This window comes from Leopardus geoffroyi, chromosome A1, assembly GCF_018350155.1.
Source record: "Leopardus geoffroyi isolate Oge1 chromosome A1, O.geoffroyi_Oge1_pat1.0, whole genome shotgun sequence".
NCBI lineage: Eukaryota > Metazoa > Chordata > Mammalia > Carnivora > Felidae > Leopardus > Leopardus geoffroyi.
In genome coordinates, this window is record NC_059326.1 from 24,387,023 (window position 1) to 24,408,131 (window position 21,109).

At 43.8% G+C, this 21,109-nt stretch overlaps 1 protein-coding gene across 5 annotated transcripts in view; it reads right to left on the reverse strand.

Annotated features, from left to right (window-relative positions):
* Positions 1-2,933: 2,933 nt before the first annotated feature.
* The window catches only part of LRCH1 (leucine rich repeats and calponin homology domain containing 1), a 202,981-nt gene continuing 184,805 nt past the window's right edge, over positions 2,934-21,109 (reverse strand). For 2 of the 5 annotated variants that reach the window (XM_045476397.1, XM_045476365.1), the window contains one exon: positions 2,934-5,474. In XM_045476397.1, coding sequence (XP_045332353.1) covers positions 5,364-5,474 — 111 coding nt within the window. In that variant the 3' untranslated portion in view covers positions 2,934-5,363. Of the gene's footprint in view, positions 5,475-12,218; positions 14,115-16,941; positions 16,967-21,109 lie in introns of those variants that run through there. The other 3 variants (XM_045476376.1, XM_045476354.1, XM_045476387.1) reach the window with 2 other exon arrangements.

Genomic DNA, 21,109 nt, shown 5'->3' on the forward strand with positions numbered 1-21,109 from the left:
TTTCCAGAGGAGGCTTCTAAAATACCTTGTTTATTTTGTGTTATTATGTGGCTGTTCAGTGAATCCCCATTTTTTCTTTCAGCAAATAATACTATCCTGGGGACAAATGCATATCCTCTGGTACTAACAAAGGAAAAAAGACAGTACGTAAAGTTGTACTGTATAAAAATACATAGGGATGTCTCAAAGGAAATGTTTCAAAAGTTTAACAGTTTCCTATAAGACAGGATTGCAGGTGACCTTCCCCAATCTCTTCATACTGTCCAAAGTTTCTATGATGAACCTGTATCACTTTGATAAACAGAATAAAAAAATTCCAAAATTAAAAAAAAAAAAAAAAAACAGAAATGGCAAGGAAACTGGAAACTTCTTCCTAGACCTCAATTTCAATGTGAGGAATGCTTCCTCTGTGCTCTACCTGTTTTGTAAACCTCTTTTCCTGGCCTTGATCTGTCTTAGCTACTGGCATTGAAACTGGTCCCAGTAGGCTCAGCTTATCAAGTTTTATCCCATGAATATATACTTTCTTTTGTATCTCCCAAATCCTAAGCATAGCCAAAATACGTGCTGCCAGCACAGCCACACGTGTTTCTTTTGTTCTTTTTATGGTGAAAAAATTTGTATTTAGATTTAGCCAGTTGGACTCTTGTTTAGATGGTCCCAATTTTGTTGGCAACATTGAAAGCATCATAGTCATTTTTTTTTTTTAACTCTAGAAACTCTAGTCGGTCAGCTCTGCCAGGATGCCTCCTGTACAGTGAACAGGACACATGCCTTACAATTGAACTTGAACTTGCCTTGCTCTTTCCCACCTGATGTGAGCTTGAACAAGCTGTTTGAAGGCTCCCGGTCTTGTCTTTTCCTTACTAGTTTGTTGTCTTAATTAGAAATGATGGAAGCCCAACTTAAATGGATTTTATACAGTCTTAGCCTCTTGAAAGTTTGGACTCAGGGAGGGGTTGACTACCTAAGCTCCAGAAATTCCGGGCTCTTCCTACTGGAGCCAGGAGTGCAAACATCAGGGGTTTCTTCCCTGTTTCTTGTCCCTACATCTCTCTGAATGCCAGTGTTAACCTCAGGGTCTGTTCCAGGTTTTATGTCCTTTGTCTCCTGTCGTCAGGAAAAGAATTAAAATCTTGGGGAAGAAATTTATTGCTCAATTTTGAATAAGGTGGCTGCTCTTGAACCAACAGCCACGTGGGCAATGTCAGGTAAGAACCACAAAACCTCACAGCATAGGAGGCAGGGTTAGTTAGTTACTGGATGCGTGTAGTACGGAAGTATAGGAGTCCACAAGTTCTTTCCTGGTAGCATTTTGGCAAGAGTTTTTGAAATAATGTATGCAGGGTTCATTAATTCTCCTCACTGGCATCTTTTTGGGCCTCCTACAGGACAAGCACTGTTCCAGGCAATGGGGGGATCAGCAGAGAACAAAACAGACAACAAGCGGCCTTGTTTTAAGGGAGCTTACAGTTCAGAAAAAAACGCTCGCCCCAAACAGTAGCCACTCAATAAATAGTAACCATTAAGGTGGCCCACAAGCGTGTGAGCATGAGGAGTAAAGGTAGCGGCTGAGAGTGGGCTTGCTTCCCACACACGCCCCACACTCAAGGACTACCAGGTCCTAAGAGACCCCCCCCCACCCCCCCCCCCCACCCCCGATCATACCTCCCCAGAGACCAGACTCACCTGGATCTGGGCTCTGCTAGCTGCCCTCCTGGGAAAGCTGGGAGGTTAGTTAACCAGCCCCACCGGGGTCATTGCCGCCTGGATCTCTCAGATGCACCCAGGAAGCACTGGGACGCCCCTGAGGTGGCGATTGGCCAGGACTCGGTCTCTGGGACCGTCCCCAGTTGTGGCCAACGCCACATGGCTGCACGGCGCGGATGCCCCTGCCAGGCCCCCTGGTGCTCCGCTCCCGTGGCCTCGCCTTCGTTTGCCCCTCACACATTCTCTGGTTGTTCCAGACGACTTACAACGCACAGAGTCCATGAGTGCTGGTCCTGCATCACGTGCAGAAGCCTAAGAGAGCTACGATTTCAAGGTTCAGCACAGGAGCCACATCCCCAATCGGAACGCGAGGGGCCATGCGTCGGTTTTCTCGACTCAGCAGAAATAGATCTTAAACGTGGAGACCCTGACACTGGTCCCTGCTTAGGCTGTCGGTCTCGTGTGTTGTGTGTGGTTGGGACGAGCGGACGGACACGACCAGCCACTCTTCTCACCGGAATTCCTCAAGGCAGCTGCACGTCTACCAGAGATAGGCTGCTCGCGTGGGAAAACCCTGGCCTGGATTTGTGGGAGGAGTTCTCACGGCAGCCACTTAGCTCTCCGTGGGTCACATTCCACAGGGGGCAGTTGAGGAGAAAGGACTGGACGCTGTGGTTCAACAACACCCACCAGAACCCTCAGGCTTCCTCAGTGACACCTTCTGGAGCTGCCACCCAAGAGACAGGTGGAGAGTCCTGAGTCTACACTCCCACTCCCACTCATTCATAGCAACTCTGCTTTAAGTGCTCTGCGCTTCCAGGGAAGATTTTACTTTGAAAGAAAATTTGTCAGGGGCGCCTGGGTGGCTTAGCCGGTTAAGCGGCCAACGTCGGCTCAGGTCACCATCTCACGGTTCTTGAGTTCGAGCCCTGCATCAGGCTCTGTGCTGACAGCTCAGAGCCTGGAGCCTGCTTCGGATTCTGTGTCTTCCTCCCTCTCTGCCCCTCCCCTGACCCTGCTATTTCTCTCTCTCTCAAAACTAAACATTAAAAAAAAAATTTTTTTTAGAAAAAACTTGTCAAAAACAAAATATATATATTACATCCACACACTCATACATATACACTACATAATTGCTACAATCTATTTCAGCAATAACACACTAGGATTTCTTTTGTGACTACAATCAACCTTTGCATCAGATGGGTCAGTCAGTCAGAAGATGGTTTGTACAAATTCAAAGTTTTAATGACTGTTAAATAATAAAAGAGAGGATATTCGCACTATGTACATTCTGTCCACTTAGGGACTCTCAGCTGGCCACGCACATTTTATTGCACATATAAACAGTGTACAAGGATCTCAAAGACGTCTTAGCCATACAAGGACTGCACGAGAAAGAAAAAAAGCCATTGCACAAAGTATTGAAGCCATTTGTATTATACAGCCAACTTTAAGAAAAATACCGAAGATGAATATCCAAAGAAATATTTTAATTTTGGGGGAAAAAAAAAAAACCCCTCTCAGAACAAGGATTACAGAGCTTCATGTTGCCAATATATACACGTAAAAAAATATCTCAGGACCCTGCATTCTGAATGCCCGTCAAGGTGCAGCAAACTAAGTTCCTATTTCTGTATCAACCTTGGCCTGTTGTTTACATTGAATACGCTCCAAAACGTCTTTTTTACATCATTATGCTATTCGATAAAACAGGTATTTGTGCAGTACAGGAAAATATTAAAACATCTTTTAAGTTAGCTTAAAGTGCACAGTACATTTATTTGACAGGAAATAACCGCTAGCTGCCAATGCAAACGACCATTTTCAGTAACCCCTCCATCCTGCCCACGGCAGATGCTGGCATTGACTGACGGCAGTCAGTCCGCGGTTCAATGCACACCATCGCCCCGGTATCCTCTGCTCTGTGTTCACCCTCGTATTTGTCTTGTGAATTGTGGCTGCCGCCGCTCTAAAAACTTACAATGGCTTTTCACGGAGGCGAAGCTGCAGTCAGCCTCCACGAGACTTCGGAAGATGAAGGGCTGGGATGGGCGAGTGCACGTGCACGTAACGGCCTCAAATAGGTGGTTGTGTCTGTTAAGCCTTGTGTGAATCTCTCCAACCAACACAGCTCCCTTGCCTTCGCTGGCTCTTCTCTAGTCGTGCTTTGATCGAACTTACTTTCCACTCCTTCCTAAGCTACTCCGTCTCCAAACGCCACTTACCTAACCTTCTCCGGAGCCTGCCTGGGTGTTCATGCGGCTGCCCCACCAACTCGCTAACTCACTTCCGCGGTTTCACACCAGAGACCGTGAATCCTGCAGCGTTTTCTGGAAGCCGCCAACTAAATTACAATAAAGTCAGCACGCCTGCTTTTCTCACAATCGTTTCCTCCCTTAAGACTGGCAGTGGTAAGAAGTGCTGGTTTCCTGATCTGGGCCCTACGTGCCGTGCGTAATTCTGCCTCACTCAGTCAGAGCCGTCCTTCAAGAAGCTTTTTGGTTAAACAATACATCTTTTTATTACCTCCACCTTCCGATGACATTTCCTGATTATTTACCTTTGGCGTTAGACTTTCTTTCATTACCCAAGTTACAGTGCAAAATTATACTTCAAGACGCACGATGCTAACACTTACTACTTCTCTGTGTTAAAAACGTGAATGTTTTGTGCATAGCAAAATAAGTCTGAATCCAAAAAAATAACTGTTCACATTTCATCTTCAAGTTTAATGTGCCTTTTTTTTTTCCATCACAGCTATTTACAGATAACTTTGGGGTGCTCTCTCGATTTCAGTCAGTTCGTTACATGAGAGGACAACAGGGCTGCTGGAATGTAGGAAACTGGATGGAATGCAGGAATATAAATAAAACCAATGTTCGATGAACCGAAGTGGAAATAATGCCTCCCCGGAAAACAGTTCTTGTCACAGAAGCACCTGTTTTTTGGCTTCATTTTTTTGTTTGTTTGTTTCTGAGTCACAAACACCAGAAAACGTGATTACTGAGACCTACAACTACTGCACACCAAAGAGCATAGAAAATAATTCAGTATTTATAATATTAAAATAAAGTGTTTAACCACAAAAAAGCAGTAATAAAATAGTTTCCTAATTTACAATTTGCATCCAAAGGATGAAATAACAACTCACTAATAAATAATATTTATATAAATATTTTGTATGTCGAAAATAGTTTTTTAAAAGGCAATGGTCTCAAGAAACGTCTTGAAAAATTTGGTGGTGAAAAACCTGATTGAGTTCCCCCCCCTCCCCCCACCAAATACACAAGAAGTTTGGTTTGAATAAAACAAATGCGTCTTGTTGCAAAAACGGTTGTGCTTGGTGTTTCGGTAATGGCAGTAGGTGAGCGTAGGGATGGAAGGAGGTTGTAAAAGGCATCGATGTGCTGCTCAGTTCTTCACAGACAGCTCCCTCACTGGCTTTAAGGTAAATCTCTCTCATATCTTAACAGTGGAGGTCAGTTCTGAAAGGCAGAAACATCTTCCCTTATGTCCTCCCTTCAATGCAACTAGAGCCAGGGAACTGACAGGTAGTGAGTGGGAGGGTAGGAGGAACAGGTGCTGAGAGCAGAGTTCAGGATCTCTGACGAGAGATGAGTCTGAACCGACCCAAAGGAGAGGAGCTGGTTTCATGTGAACAGAGACTTCGTTACCGTTACATCTAGTAATGCTTGAACAGTAATGCCCACTTTGACCAGGCCTTTCTCTTCAAGGATGTGATGGGGTAGACACAGTTTTTCCTAAAAGGGAGAAGAACAAAACATCAATTTTTAGATGACCGCAACATAATCATAAAATCTTAGGACACCACTGACAGGAGCTGAGTTGAGCTCTGACATATGCCTGTCTGATCGTCTCAGACTGTGCTCTCTCCCTTGCTTTCAACCCACTGGCAAAGATCTTTTCTGTATTTGCAGAGAAAATACTGATTTTTCACAAGTGGAGGTCGTTCCAGAAAGTCTCCCAATCATCCTGAAATATGCAATAGATCCAAACATTTTAAAAAACATTATGCTAAATAACTGAGCTACATAGAGTCAGGTGGAAACCAAACACCGAGAATATATTAGCTTACATTCTTATAAAGCCAAATTGCCAGTAGCTTCTCACACATTTTAAGGGAACTAATATACTCATTTATACACTGACCATGCACCATTATAATGACCATAAACCTTGATTTTATTTGCTGTGATCTCTGAAATGGAGGCATGCTGGTGGACTGGTATCCTTTCTTCATGGTTTATCAAGAGCCTTGTAAATAAGTAATTTTAACCACAGCCTTCATTAGTCTCTTTTAAGACTCTTTCATAAAACTGTCAAAGACACAAATGTCCTGTTACTACATCATGTTGTATTTTTGCTCTTGGGAAATGGCCAGTACGTGCGAGTCAAGGAAAATAATCGACACAAATCACTCCTTATGGGGAGAACCTTGCATGCTCAACCAAACAGTTTATAAAAGAACACAAGATAATTTCAAACCTTTGTCATTTGGCTCGGGGAATGAGGGGAATCTCCTTGCTGAGTATGTCTCCTTGGCTAGGAAAAGAATCCACAGCAAACACTCCCTCTTGTCTACCAGATCATGGTATGTTCTCCACAGCCCAATGGCCACTGTTTTTAAGGGCAGTTTAAATGGCACGTGCGTCACACGCCAGGCAACGGACACAGTGTTTAACATGAAGCCAATCAGGATCTTGGACAATTCTGCTGTGTCTCATGTGATTTGTGCTTGAGGAACCAGATCCTCCTACTTCCTCGGTGCAGGACTCCCCATAAATTACCACAGATACAGGCATTCTGTCCTCAGAAAGGTCTTTAAAGGACACACCATGACATCTCAAGTAATTTGTTCCACTGTCTGCAAATGTCATCTTCCTACACTCTCTCAACCACCTTTTTGCCCCTATCCCTATCTCCTTCCCTAACTTGTGGTAAATTAAGAGTATCTCCGACTCTCTCTGGCACCAGGTCTTAAGAAATGGCCACATGTCAACACAGGACAACTGATTCTTTAAAGCACAATTTCAACCATTATTTCATGTGTCTGATCTGTATCATAATAGGATTATCTTGTCAATGGCATATTAGGTGGGTGTGCAGGTTTATGCTGCTGGCCAACTTAGTAGCCACATGCCAATCTGAGAAAGGATGGGAGGTTCTATCTGGGAGTCAGGAGCGGTCACTAGGACAGGATGGGCATGCCACAGCCGGACATCACTGTATATCCTTCCCTGACACCATTTGCCATGGCTTGTGAAATCATCCCAATCTGGCATTTCATTGCTAAGATTGGTTCCACAAGGGCAGGGGTGTATTTACTTCATTCTTATGATCCCCACAGCACATAAGTTGATATCTGCCTTTGTAGGAAATCACAAATGGCCACTATTATGGTTAAGCACCTGACACAAGGTATTACTTGGGGAAAAAAATAAAGTCTTCTATTTACACCATATGCTAAAATCAATTTGAAATGAATTAAAGAACTGTTTTTATTAAATCATTAAATTTTTTTTTAATGTTTATTTTTGAGAGAGAGAGAGAGACAGAGCACGAATGGAGGAGGAGCAAAGAGAGAGGGAGACACAGAATCCGAAGCAGGCTCCAGGCTCTGAGCTGTCAGCACAGAGCCCAATGTGGGGCTTGAACTCACCAACCATGAGATCATGACCTAAGTTGAAGTTGGATGCTTAACCGACTGAGCCAACTAGGTGCCCCTAAAGTGTTAACTTTTTTTTTTTAAATCAAACACCTCTCCTAATAAAACAGACATGAATATTTAGCATTTTCTCTTGTAAATAAATGGAAAATTATCTAAGCCAAAAAATGGTACAAAAATCACAAAAGATAGAAACCACTGATTATGCCTTAAAGTTTAAAGCCTCTATGTGTCAAAAAAAAAAAAAAAAAAAACCCAAGCTAATTAAAAGATAAACAACTCTAAAAAAAGTATTTGCATCAAATTACAATGAGTTTTATATGACACATAAGCTCAATAAATCATTGAGAAAAACAGTCAGAGATCAACTCAACACTAGGTGAAATAGAAATCTTAGAAGGAAGCATATGACCGAGGCCATCTTGAAAGACACTTTGCTTCTTGACCACAGTGTTTATTTATGTTTAGTCCTAAATGTTCCTGAATTTAAGTACTAATATTTCCACAGGGTCTAAACTGTGTACAACATGGCTTTTCTGGGGCTACGTGCCTTATCCTAAGTCCTGCTTAAGATTCAACATGTCTCCATTCATGACTGCCCTGGTCCCATTAAAGAGTGGTTCCAAGCTAGAGGTCATGGTTGGGAAAGGCTGGGAGCTCCAGAGACACAGGGATGGGAAAGTATCGAGGTCTCAGCCTCCTGCTGACAGGACTTCTGCAGACATCACAGGCTGAGTTCACTTCACCCTCTCTCCCAGGTCTTTTTTTCACTTCCTGGTCTCACTTCCTGGTCTTTTCTCTCCCTGGTCTTTTCTCACTTCCTGGTCTCCTCACTCCTAAACCTGGTGCAGAGTCCAAGGCTCTCCCTTCCACCCTTAGAGTTGGCAATGAGAAGTAAACAGGAGACAGAAAAAGGTACTTTTTCACATCCTTCCTGCCTCTTCTCCTTTCATTCACATGCCCTGAAGAAACCCGGAAGTGCCCTCAGATTACTTGGATGGAGTTGGTGGTAACCTGGGAAGACTGGCATGAGCTAGTAGAAACAAAAACATGGCAGTTCAGGCTGTATCATCACAGGACTGGGGTGAGGACTGATGGAATCATGAGCTGAGGCACTGCTTGACAGGCTGAGCAAGGACAGCAAGGAAGGCCAGAAGGCCATCTTCCACACACCGGACCTGCCACTGCATGTCCATGGGGGCCTGGGGAGAGGGTCCCTGAAGTGACCTAGAAGTTGAGATGGGGAAGGAACTGCTGTAGAGTTATGGCTGGGTCAGAAGGGACAGAGAAGGGCCACCGAAACCGGTCCAAAATGGATTTAAAGCGGGGCTCACTGTACATTTACGCGAACTTTAAGTGCATTTCAATTTCACTGTTAGAGAAGCCTAGTGGCTCTTCTTGAGAATGTGGCACCACTGCTGTGTTTCCTTTCAAAGCACAGAGCAGAGTCATGAAGTAGTATCTTACAGAAATATAATGCTTCTTGGGGCGCCTGGGTGGCACAGTCGGTTGAGCGTCCGACTTCAGCCAGGTCACGATCTCGCACTCCGTTGAGTTCGAGCCCCGCGTCAGGCTCTGGGCTGATGGCTCAGAGCCTGGAGCCTGTTTCTGATTCTGTGTCTCCCTCTCTCTCTGCCCCTCCCCCGTTCATGCTCTGTCTCTCTCTGTCCCAAAAATAAAAAATAAACGTTGAAAAAAAAAATTAAAAAAAAAAAGAAATATAATGCTTCTGATCCCCTCCGAAGAACGCGTGCTTGCTGCTGCTTCTCCCATGGTGGAATCAGTAAGGTTCCCTCACATCCCCTCATCCAGCTCTTTTTGGAGCCACAGCAAATAGGCTCCAAAAAAGGCAGGCAAGCCAGAAAGACTAAATGTTACCTTAGGAAGGCTTCCCGGGCCCCTTCCTACAGGCTTGGTGCCAATGCTACAGATTTACATCGCTTAATTCTTTATGACAACTGTGCAAGGTGGGTATAATCCCTCTACTTTACAGATGGGAAAATGGGGACGTAGAGTTTAAGTAACTCTGGTAAAGTCACACAGCTCTTAAGTACCGGAACCAGGATCTGAAGATGAGTCTCATCTCAAAGCTGGGGCTCCTTCTACAACACCAAGCTCCTTCCCAGAAATTCCTTCAACGGGGGAGTATGGTGCATCTGCGGCCCCTGGGACAGAAAGAGGCCTCTAGACCCTCGGAGTCCTATCCCGGTAACCTCCAACAAATTCAACATCGCGTGGGGATCCTCGTTCGGCTTCTCTTCAAAGACAGAAACAGACATCGATCATGCCCTGGCCGGAAACGCCTCATGGGAGCAGCCCTGCCTGGCTGTCCTCTTTCTCTAGCTCCTTGTGCTCTCAAACGGCCGCATGCCTCCTTCCAGGCCAGCCGCTTGACTAAACCAAAGTCATTTACATCAGCAGATTCCATATCGTTCAGTCTGTTGCTCACATGCAGGTTCCTGGCACTGAAGTGAGTGAACCTACAACAAGACTGTCTGCATTATTTTCACACTGAGAGAGTTTCCAGTTCCTGCTCAGGAGGGTCAGTGTTGTCCAACTAAGAGGGAGACCACGTTAAACCCTTACAGACTGAGAGGGCATCTCGTCACTCCTCATTTGATTCTCTGCTTTCCAGCCAGGCCATCTTCCAGGGCTTCCTCCCTCCAGAACGCCTCTTTCTCCACACACATCCGCCCCTTTTCTCACCTCTGCAGAACACATCCCCCCCCACCCCCCAGTCTGGCTATTCCTCTTCCAGGTCGCAGGGTACATGGCACAAGGGCAAGAAGGCTTCACAGACCATTACCCATCAGGGTCCGATTCCCTGCCTTGTGCTTTGCAGAATCTTGTATCACACTGAATTCCATTTTATTTGTCCACTAGATCAGGGCTCCAAAGACCACTGCCTGCGGGCCAATTCAGTCCATAGCCTGTTTTTGTGAACAAAGTTTTATGGGGACACAGCCACGCCCCTTCATGTATGAGTCATCCATGGCTGCTTCCAGACCACAACAGGACCGGGTAGTTTGTGTAACAGATTGTAGAGCCCACAAAGCATAAAATATTTACAGTCTGGCACTTTACAGAAAAATTTTGCTGGCTCCTGGTCTCGACTGCAAGATTTTCAAAGACGGGGTCATGTATCATGGTCACCTTTTTATCCCCCAGGTCTACCACACAGCCTTACTCAAAGAGAGCTCATTCAATATTGAGGAATGAATGAATGAACACAGGCACAAATAAAATCGCAGTGAAAAGCCAAGGAACTGGACCCTGATAGTCTCAAAGAAAAAAAGCACACATTCTATGTATCTGATTTTTTATTGAGAACTAATTTCAAAACCTGAAGCCTAATCTTAAAAACTAAAATCTCCAGGGCACCTGGGAGGCTCAGTCGGTTAAGCGTCTGACTTAGGCTCAGGTCATGATCTCAATGGGCATTCGAGCCCTGCGTTGGGCTCTGTGCTGACAGGTCAGGGCCTGGAGCCTGCTTCGAATTCTGTATCCCCCCTCTCTCTCTGCCCCTTCCCTGCTTACACTCTGTCTTAAAAATAAATAAACATTAAAACAATTTTTTTTAAACCCAGAATCTCTTAAAATGGAATTAAAATATTTTTCCACTCAATCCAAAGCCATTGGATTGAAATTTTAATTCACTGTCCATTCCTTTTACCCTGTAAGGTAAAAATCCTTTGATCTTATGACAGGGACTAGTGTGGATTTTAGACGACCCTCGCACTAAATTTTATTTCTTACAAATAAATGGTATCAGGATATCAAGTGCCTTTTTTACCTGTTCTCATTGATGAAACTCCTACTTAGTTGTCTAACTTTGGAGTTCTACAGTGCCTCTCCCCCAGCCCCATTTCATAGGTGTCTCTCCCCAGAACTGTGAGCCACTTACAAATTATGAATCCATAAATAGAAGGAATGAAGAGACACATTAGCTGGGACACACTGTGGAAATCCTAACGCTGAGTGGCGAGCTGCCATCAATTGGGGCAGCTGGAGAAAGAGAACCTTCTATTTCAAATAGATCTTTCTATTTCAAAGACAGAACATAAATAATTGGTTCTTTTTAGCAGGCATTGGAAGGAAGTACTAGGAAAATGGTCCTTCTTGTGTGAGGAAGGAAATTCAGGATTGCACGTACAAATCACACAACTAAATCCCCGACCAGCTCTTAGACGACAAGCACATCAGTTTGCATCCCCAGTCACACTGTAACGGAAGGCATCACGAGAGCATATGAGTTGTGTGCGGGTACTCTGGGGAAGAACCACGGGGGGGGGGGGCTTAATATTCTGTATAGAAATGAACAGCTTGACAATGGGCAAGACAGTTCATTCAAAGTTTTGCCTAAAGGGCTAAATTAATTGTGTTCTGCTAGTTACTATGCCTCCTGATTTAAAAAAAAAAAAAAAAAAATGCCATTCAACAGATCCCAAGAGGAGCAGCACGTCAGGGGACAGATACATTAATGACAGGAGAAATGAAAGCACATCCAAAGAACCTTTGAGGCCAGAATTGAAATATGGACAGAGCCAGAGAATGATGTCAGCTCAGCATCAAAAATTAAATCTGATCTCACCTGATTGTTCTACTCTGTTTTGATTGATAGGATTTTCTTCCAAGCGCCCCCCTGTAAGTCATCTCCCTTCTTCCCTTTTGCCTCCCACCCCTCCCAAAGAAGAAAAAAACCAAACAACAGTGATCATTACAGGGCAGCGTCAGTGCAAGGTAGAGCCAGATGGAAAAGCAAAGGCTGTTCTAGGTGGGCAAATCAGTGTATCAATGGTCCGATAAAAACCTGGAAGAATCACTTGAAATGTGTTTATTAAGCAACTTAGGGTTTAGGGTGCTCATGAGACATTGCACAAAGGGGTTTCATTGTGTTACAGACTGAAGGGTACCAGAAGCAATTCAGTACATCCGTGGGTTGTTTATACATAACTGAGGTTAATTAAACAACTTCCGCATACCCTGTACTTCACCAGTCCACACAAAATCAGGAGGGAAGAGCTATCTTTGAGGGAAGAGTGTTTCCGGTTAGAAAATCTGACTTGATTTAGCAACAAAAAAGATTTATAAATATACTCTTCTCACTATGTGGGTTTTCCATATTCTCAAGTCCCCTGGATTCATGGACACGTTCAGAAAACTAAAATTATCTTCTTAGTAGCCATGGATGGAGACTCTTCGCATCTCAGTGAACTAGAAATTTATCTTGAGGAGGTTAATGTCATCATCCCCCAAATTTAAGAAATAGTACGTGGCACCCAGATGTATAATGAAGCAGAGGAGAAACTGTCCAAACCTCAAGCAGGGCGTTCTCATATTAGAAACAGAAATCCCAGAACCAGGAATATCTTGGCCGAGACAAGATTCTAATGTGTGTTGTTTTTTTTTTTCTCTTAGTTACAAACTGATCGATCACATTGCTCCAAAAGCAGACTTAGTTAATATACAATCCTGTAAGCGTACTTAGGAATAGAAGCAGCTTGCTCATGTCACTGGAAACCGAAGGTTAAATGGAAATGTCAAGTCATTAGGGAAACTACATTCTGCTAAAATGAGAGCAATCTTATTGTTGGCTTCTGCCATAGTAACCCACGTCCTCAGACCAAGAATGTTCCATGACTCATGGCTTTATTTGAAAACAAATACAGTCAAATCCATCACGTTCTTGACCTGAAGCTATCATGTGATGCAGCAAAAAAGCAAAACGACCCATTACATTATTTAAAAATAGAAATCCCTTCTGGAAAATGCTTTTCTAAGAGCCTCAGGGTAGACCTAGCAAGGAGTAAAAGGTAAAACTATGCGGGAAGTGATGTGCAAGTGAATCCTCCAGGTGGCGCTCTAACAGCAATGGCCCCTCCTTCCCCAGCCCTGCGCTGCACAGCTCCTTCCCCTGCAGCAGGGCAGAGGGGCTTGCTCAGGGTAGAAGTGGGCAGCAACCCTCCCATTGAGGGAAACAGGGAGGAAACCAACTGAATGCTGGCAAAGCAGTCATTCACTGACGGTATTTTTCAACTTGGTCAATAACGGTATTATGAAAAGACTTTTCTAGACCGAATTGGGCCCCAAATACTGATTTTCTGTCTTCTCTGCAAGGTGGCTCCACTACACCTCAATTGCCTGTTCCTGAATTAGGATCTGACACTGACCCAAAGGAAAGACTTCCATATCCTAAATCCCCTCTGCTCCTGTTCTGGCATCTTCTTCCACTCTACCCAGGGCAGCTATGTGAGTGAGAAAGCATGAGGTCTCGATACACTCTTGCTGTCACTGGTTTTCAGGAAGCGAGAGAGATTATTTAATGGGAACTGCACTCTATCAAGTCTGTGCCTTGGGAAAACCTGACTTGTAGCGTTCCCTTCAAAACTCGAGAGACTACTAAAGAGATGACAGGGATGGAAGCTGGCAAGGCAGAGGCTCAGAGGGAGGAAGGGCCCTGTGATGGCTCAGGGTGACACAGCAGAGTGTTTGGATGCACATGCACACGTTATGCGGACAGAGCATTCCAGCGGTAAGTGATATAGATCAGCACTATAAAGAGAATATGGACAAGACAGAAGCTTATAAGGTCCCTGGAGCGGAGGGCAGAAGTTGGTTGTGGGGGTTTCTCCCCAAGGGCCAGCAGAGTGTCAACAGTCTTTCGAATGTGACGGAAGTCCAAATGCAGGATGTCATACGGAGAGCAGAGGTCGGCCTATTCCGTGGGCAGCCATTAGAACAGAAAGAGACAGTGCGTACAATTAAAACTACACGGAAGAACAGCTGGAAAGAAGCACACATTTTTGGTTACTAGCAAATGGCAAGAGTAACCCCTTATTTCAAGCAGGTAAAACCCATTCCACCAAAGATTTTTTAACCGGTAACAAAACAAAGTAGCATACCCAAAGTGTTTTATGCAAGGAGCACAAGGAAATCCTTCACCCACAAAGCCACTACTAAGGAAAAGCACGCTCTTCAATTGGATGTTACTGGCGTCCAAACAGTTTTAATATCCAGGTGGTATCACGTGCTCACCAATGGCATAGAAATAAGAGCTTTTCACTAGGGACATTCAGGACATAACCTCACCTAAGGGCAAAACATAAGCTTCCAAGTTGAATCCCCACCTGTCCTCACCATTCTCAATGTATTTTTTTTTTCACCCTGGTTTATGAAGACTCAATGAATATAAAGTACTCCTTTCTGAAAGGTAACACATACACCTAATTCATTTCTGTTCTAGGGTTACTGATAGACTCCGGGGAATTCTGGTTTTACTCGTGTTCCTACATGTGTCAGAAAGCACGTTAAATTTCATGTTTTTGCAGTCACACATAAACCAAAAGTCTAAAGGAGGCTTCTTAGATGTGCGGTTAGAATAAAAGTGCACCCCCCCATGTGGGATAATCATGTAAATTTATTCATCACTAAACACGTATGGTAGGGCACGGGTCTTCTGAGTTGGCCTCCAAATATCTGCTCTTGTCAGGAAGCAGTTTCCTGATACAATGACTTCCTGAACTGGAAAGGACTACAGATTAACATTAACAGTGATTATAACTGATTATGACTGATATGTCAACATGAAAGTAGTTTTGTGTCCAAATGAAACAAGAATTGAAACTATTTAAGATATAGTCCATGCATGCAGCTTTATTTCAAGTCTGGCAAAGCATTTAAAAACATATATACGATATATATTTTATATCATACTTTGCTACAGTTTTCCCCTTTATTTTAGCCTCATTGCTAAGCAGATGCAAATCACAGAGCAACTGAAAGCTTCTAAGATAAAGATGCTGTCTTATATCCTCTGAAGTCAGCTTGATGCCCTCAGATGAAAAGAAATGCTATAATATCAAGCACGATGGATAAGATTAAAAACATTCTAATTTTAATTTATGAAGGTAAAGGTGCTGTTCTTAAGACTTTTTAAAGACAGTAAGCCACGTTACATCTATTCAGATCATGCAGCTTTTCTCAGTGGATTCGGAGGAATCAAGCTACTGCTGTTACTTTCCCAAGAATTAAAACATCTACACATAGATTTGATTTCACTGGGAGAGAGACACTGGTCAAGGATTAGCAGATGGGGAAACATCTAAGGAAAGACGTGTTATTGCAATAAGAATTCTCTATTGCAATGTTGTGCTGAACCAGTGAAATCTGAGCAAAGCAGACGTAAGACATAAGGCGTCCACAAACTGAAATGTGAATTTTCACAAAAGTGGGTATTTCCACAGCAAAAGCAAATCATTCTACCTCCAGTCTATGCTTTAAAACACTTCCCAGAACCCTAGGGAAAATGTCTGGTCTGCTCCCCAGCAATGCCCTCCAAGAACTTGAATCGGATAGTCCTTACAGTGTTCTTGAGTAGCACACTTCTCGCATGGGGAGCCTACACAGACCATTCTTCTTGTCCTGGAATTAATTTCGTGATGCCACAGATTCGGGGCTTAATTCAGATTTCAGATTAAAGTGGGTACGGCCCAGACTCACAGTCCATGGTGTTTGGTTTAAACTAAATTGTGATCTCTAAAGGAAAAGGCATGGGTCTAAGATGGTCTGGTAGGCAAAAACTGGAATCACCGTAACATGTGGAGTGTGGGCTGCTGGGGTCCTCTGAGACCCGCGCTCTGATTCCATCCCACGTCCCACAGCCCAAACTGCCACAGCAACCTCCTCAAGGACGCTGTGCTAGGAAACAGGGCTGAAACCGCTGGGGGAAATGAATTTTCTGATCCTGTGCCTACCAAATTACAGTCTTAATGAGCGGCACTTAGAGATTGTGCATTTTTTTTTTCTCTTAGAATTAAAACAGGAAAATACTAAAAAGGAAGAAAATGGAAAGAGGCAAAATTTCACCCTGTAGGACAGAGCATTAGTAATTACTGCAAGGCATTTGAAAGGCACAGTGAATACACTCAGAGTCCTCAGAGGCAAGTGTGGATGCTAATTCCCACTACAAAGAACAGAAATCACAACTGCCAAGGTTAATTCAAGAATGTGTGACTAAGCTTACTTACTATGAAAGACTGGCCGAGCCTCCCCAAATACTATGGATGCAAACAGAAATGTAGACAGATCTGGAAAAAGGTCTAGATTATAAATGTTGTGAGTGTTCTGCAGTCTAAATTCTAGCAATTTTAGAATATATTCATTGTATTAATTTTAGGGACGCCTGGGTGGCTCAATGTTGGTTAAGCTTCCAACATTGGCTCAGGTCACGATCTCACAGCTTGTGAGTTCGAGCCCTGCGTTGGGCTCTGCGTGGACAGCCCAGAGCCTGGAGCTGCTTCGGATTTTGTGTTTCCCTCTCTCTCTGCCCCTCCCCCACTTGTGCTGTGTCTCGCTCTCAAAAATAAACATTTAAAAAAAAAAAAAGTTTTTTTTAAATAAATATAATTTTAACTTTTAAGTCAACATGATTACAAAGTATTTTTTCTTTAAACCTAAGGTAACATAGCTCAGGAACGTTGACGGCCACTCTGAACATGTAAAGCTCTGACTGACAAGGTATAATCTGGTGGGGAGTTGAGTGAGGTAGTGAAGGGTTTTCACAGTTTTCTCCAAATACACAGAACTAATCATCAATTTTATGAACGTGGAGGGTAACTGTTGTATCAGGAAACTACTTTATCTAGAATTGCAGTTTAAAACTTTTTGAAGATGCCGCTTTTAAAATGGTTCTTCTCAACCGTGCATTCATGAAAGGCTGTTAGACCGCTGCCCAGAGAGACACACAGTGGGAAAGAATTCTTACATTCTCAATGGCAAACACACACCACCTGTAAGAAATTGGGCCTGATTTTACAAGCTAGAGACTGGTCCTTTTTAATCTATTACAAATTTTTAAATTGCTGTTAACAAAAATAATAAATGTGTCGGTCTTCACCTCTGGTTATTCAGACTCAGAATTAACCAATATAAATGTAAAAGCCAAATGAATTTTGTAGTAAGAATCTCATTCCAGGGGCAGCGGGGAGGCTCAGGCGGTCAAGTGTCTGACTCCTGAATTCGGCTCAGGTCATGATCTCTGTGCTGACAACATGGAGCCTGCTTGGGATTCTCTCTCTCCCGCTCTGCCTGTTCCCTGCTCACAAGGGCATACTCTCTCTCTAAACAAACAAACATTAAAAAGAAAAGAATCTCAGCCTATCCCAGAAAAGTACTTATTATGATTTGAATTGATGCTAAAGGGGAAAAAAGAGGCATAGAAAGTCAAAGAGAAAGAACTCATTTCTCCTCAAGATTACAACAACGTGTTTTCAATTTATAGAATGCCTGCCAATAAAAAAATAATTGATTAGTTACAAATTTCCTAAACCCTCACAGACAGTAGGAAAGTTACTACTGACACTTTCAATTACCGTATCCCATTTTAGAAAACGAAAGGCAAATATGAAAGGCACTGAAGACTCGGCCATAATATCATCACAATCCTCTTATAGCAACAGGATCATGGTTAGAATCCAAATGCACTGAGATTTTATTAAAAAAATTTTTTTACTTAATGTTTATTTTTGAGAGAGAGAGAGAGAGAGAGAGAGACAGAATCTGAAGCAGGCACCAGGCTCCGAGCTGTCAGCACAGAGCGCGACACGGGGCTCGAACTCACGAACCACGAGATTTATGACCTGAGCCCGAGTCGGCCCCTTAACTGACTGAGCCACCCAGGTGCCCCTCCAGGATTTTATTTGTAACTCCCTTTGGCCCATGTAGAAGCTAAGGGACACCCTACGGTCCCGCAAGCCCCTGGCGTCTGTGCTGCTCAGGCAGGCAGGTGGAGGCCCTGTGCGGCCAAGGTGTCTACCGAGGTAGAGCTCCTGCCCTTAATCCTCCTCTGTTTTCCCTCTGCAGACAACAGTGGCTACAAAGGGCTGGGCGGCTCAAAATCAAAGCGCGTTTCATCTAAGTTCCCTTCTCCTCCAAAGAAAACAAGTCTTAAATTAAGCTCCTTACAGAGGTCTGAGGCCAAGGCTCCTTATTTAAAACCGAGTAGGAAAATTTCCCCTGTGAACCAAAATATAATTCTCTATTTTCTAATAACTTTAATGCTTTGTAAGTCAGAGATTTCTTTTGAGTGGAGACAATACTAAAAAGAGCCCCAAACAGCCCTAAATTTGGATCCAATTGGAAATCCCCAATAATCAACGGTGAATCTTCTACATCGAGCATAGAGGCCAAGCATGGCCCAGGTGACTCAGAAAAGAAGCCTCAGTCTGTCCATTCATAGCCTCATGACTTCAAGTCAGATTTTGGGGGGATATAAAGAACATATCCTCAAGAAGCTGGAAGCCCACCAAGGGGAGGTCGGTCTTCAAGATCAAGTTGATGCCAGCACCACCACCCAATCCCCAGATTTTCCAGGGCACCCCGATGCACCCGCGGTGAATTCGCCCACCGCCAAGCAGTGGATGAGAGAGAGGTTATTACGGAGCTGGACTTTCATGGAGTATTACAGCTCAGAGAAAGCAGAGAGGTCTGTGATTTTCAAACTAACCTTAGCAACAGGATGCTTCCTAACTGCCCCCCCCCCCCCCCCCCCGCCAAAGAAAATCTTAGCTAGAAAATCTAATATATGCTATTGACAAAACAGAAACTGCTCTGGCTGATGCAGGAGGCGAGAACGATCTGTAGTCTTCCCACTTGGCTTTCCCTCCCCTCCCGAGCTGGCCATTTGAAAAGACTCGAGGGCTCTGAAGAATGGGCTTATATTTACTCCTCAAGTCCCAACACCTGCAGCTTGCAGTGGGGGGGGGGGGGGGGGCGGGGGACTCAACCGGTTCAAACCGCCATGTCTATGGCTACCAGCTGTGAGCGTGAGTTTAGGGAATTATAAGCTCTCTGGACTCTGTTTCCTCAGGGTACAGCGAGAAAATATTTACCTCCGACCCTCAACAGTGAGCATTTAAGATGATGCATGTATAACAAGTCCTCAACGAATGGTTAACTGCTGCTAATTTTAAGGAGTTTGCCTCAGGGCACATAACTAGTTACCAGCTTAAGTGGGGGATCATTGACCCCAGACCTTATGCATTCCCTCCTCGGGCTCACAGATCCCTTTCACCCACTCACTCTTCTCCTTCCATATTATGTTCACTCAGTTTGTGTCCCTTTAGTTAGGGAACTTGTCCTAAAACCAAAACCAAAAACCCAAGGCACTTAAAATGGACAGCAGGAAGGAAGAATAACGTACATTGAAGTAACTACTGGAAGGAGGGGCACCTGAGTGGCTCAGTCGGTTGTGTGTCTGACTTCCCTTCAGGTCGCGATCTGTTTGTGAGTTTGAGCCCCGTGTCAGGCTCTGTGGTGATAGCTCAGAGTCTGGAGCCTGCTTGGGATTCTGTCTCTCTCTCTCTCTCTACTTCTCCCCCACTCAACGTTCTGTCTCTCTCTCTCTCTCCCTCTCAAAAATAAACATTAAAAAAAATTTTTTTTTAAAAGAAGTAACTATTGGAAAGAATGTCATTCCGGCATGGAGAAAGAAAGTTGTCCACAAACGCTCCGTCTACTTCATTTGTAAGGACCTTTCCTTGGTATTCTCATCAGCAAACCTCCACCTCATGCCAAATCCCTCTCAGTTGATGACAAGCAATTCTCCTGTCACCCTAACAGAATTTCTCCAGGTCCCCATCGGTAACTTCTTTCTGTGATGTCATCTTCTTTCCATCAGTGGCAGCTGCTGTTCCAAATCCTGTCTGTCCCCACCGACTAAGGAGCCAAGGATCCAGCCTTACCCACACGTCACAAACCACACACCAGAGCTCTGGAGGTGCCTTACCCGTCTACATGTGCTAACCTCCTGCAAATACACCGACTGGGCTGCTTTCCCTGCCTGCAAGTCCAAATGCAGCCAATTTGAAGAAGCCACATTTACAGTAAGCCACACCAGAACCTCGCTACCCAGGTGCAGAGTAAAATGCTTCATGAACCTTGACCGACCCCGAGGTATAGAGCTGGGATTGTGTCCATGGGGACTTCTAAAGAAAATATAATGCACTAGAACAACTGGAACAATTTTAAAATTACTTCCATCCCTTCATATTACTTTATTTGTAAAAATTTAACTAAATCTGCTCAGCAACCGCATTCCATCCACAGGAACCTGACAAATTACAGAAGCTGCCGATGCTGACTTTGCCTTCTAGTTTCAAACGGTGATTCTATTACAAAAGACAACAAATGCAAAGCTTAGAGCACAGCTGTGACTTCTCAGTCTCTACAGGGTGATTCATCACTGTCAATTAGTATTTAGCTTATCAAATACAGAATTCAAGATCTCTGTGACTTGTGAGTGTAAGTGAGTAGATAAGTAACGGGTGGAGAAGCAGGAAAAGCTTGCAAACTGAGGAAATAACTATGTTTTTGACTGAGACATCAATGACTGTTTTGTACCCAAATATTAAATGTGATGCAATTAAGAAAGTAATGGCACAGGTTCTCTGTGTTTTCAGGTACCAGCCTTTTCAAATATCTGACTGTAAATGGAGAATTTCTGCAATTAGGCTTGTGATATATTATTTTTTAGTGTAAATAACCAATTGTTTATACTACATTAAAACACGTACATTAAAACTTCACCCCCGCTAGTGAAAGAAGCATACCTAAGGGGAAGCGAGTCATTTCACCCCTCCCCCAACTATCATACACCCAGATGAAAGATTTCGTTTCCAATCATGTATTTCTAATTCATTCCGTGAGATGAAA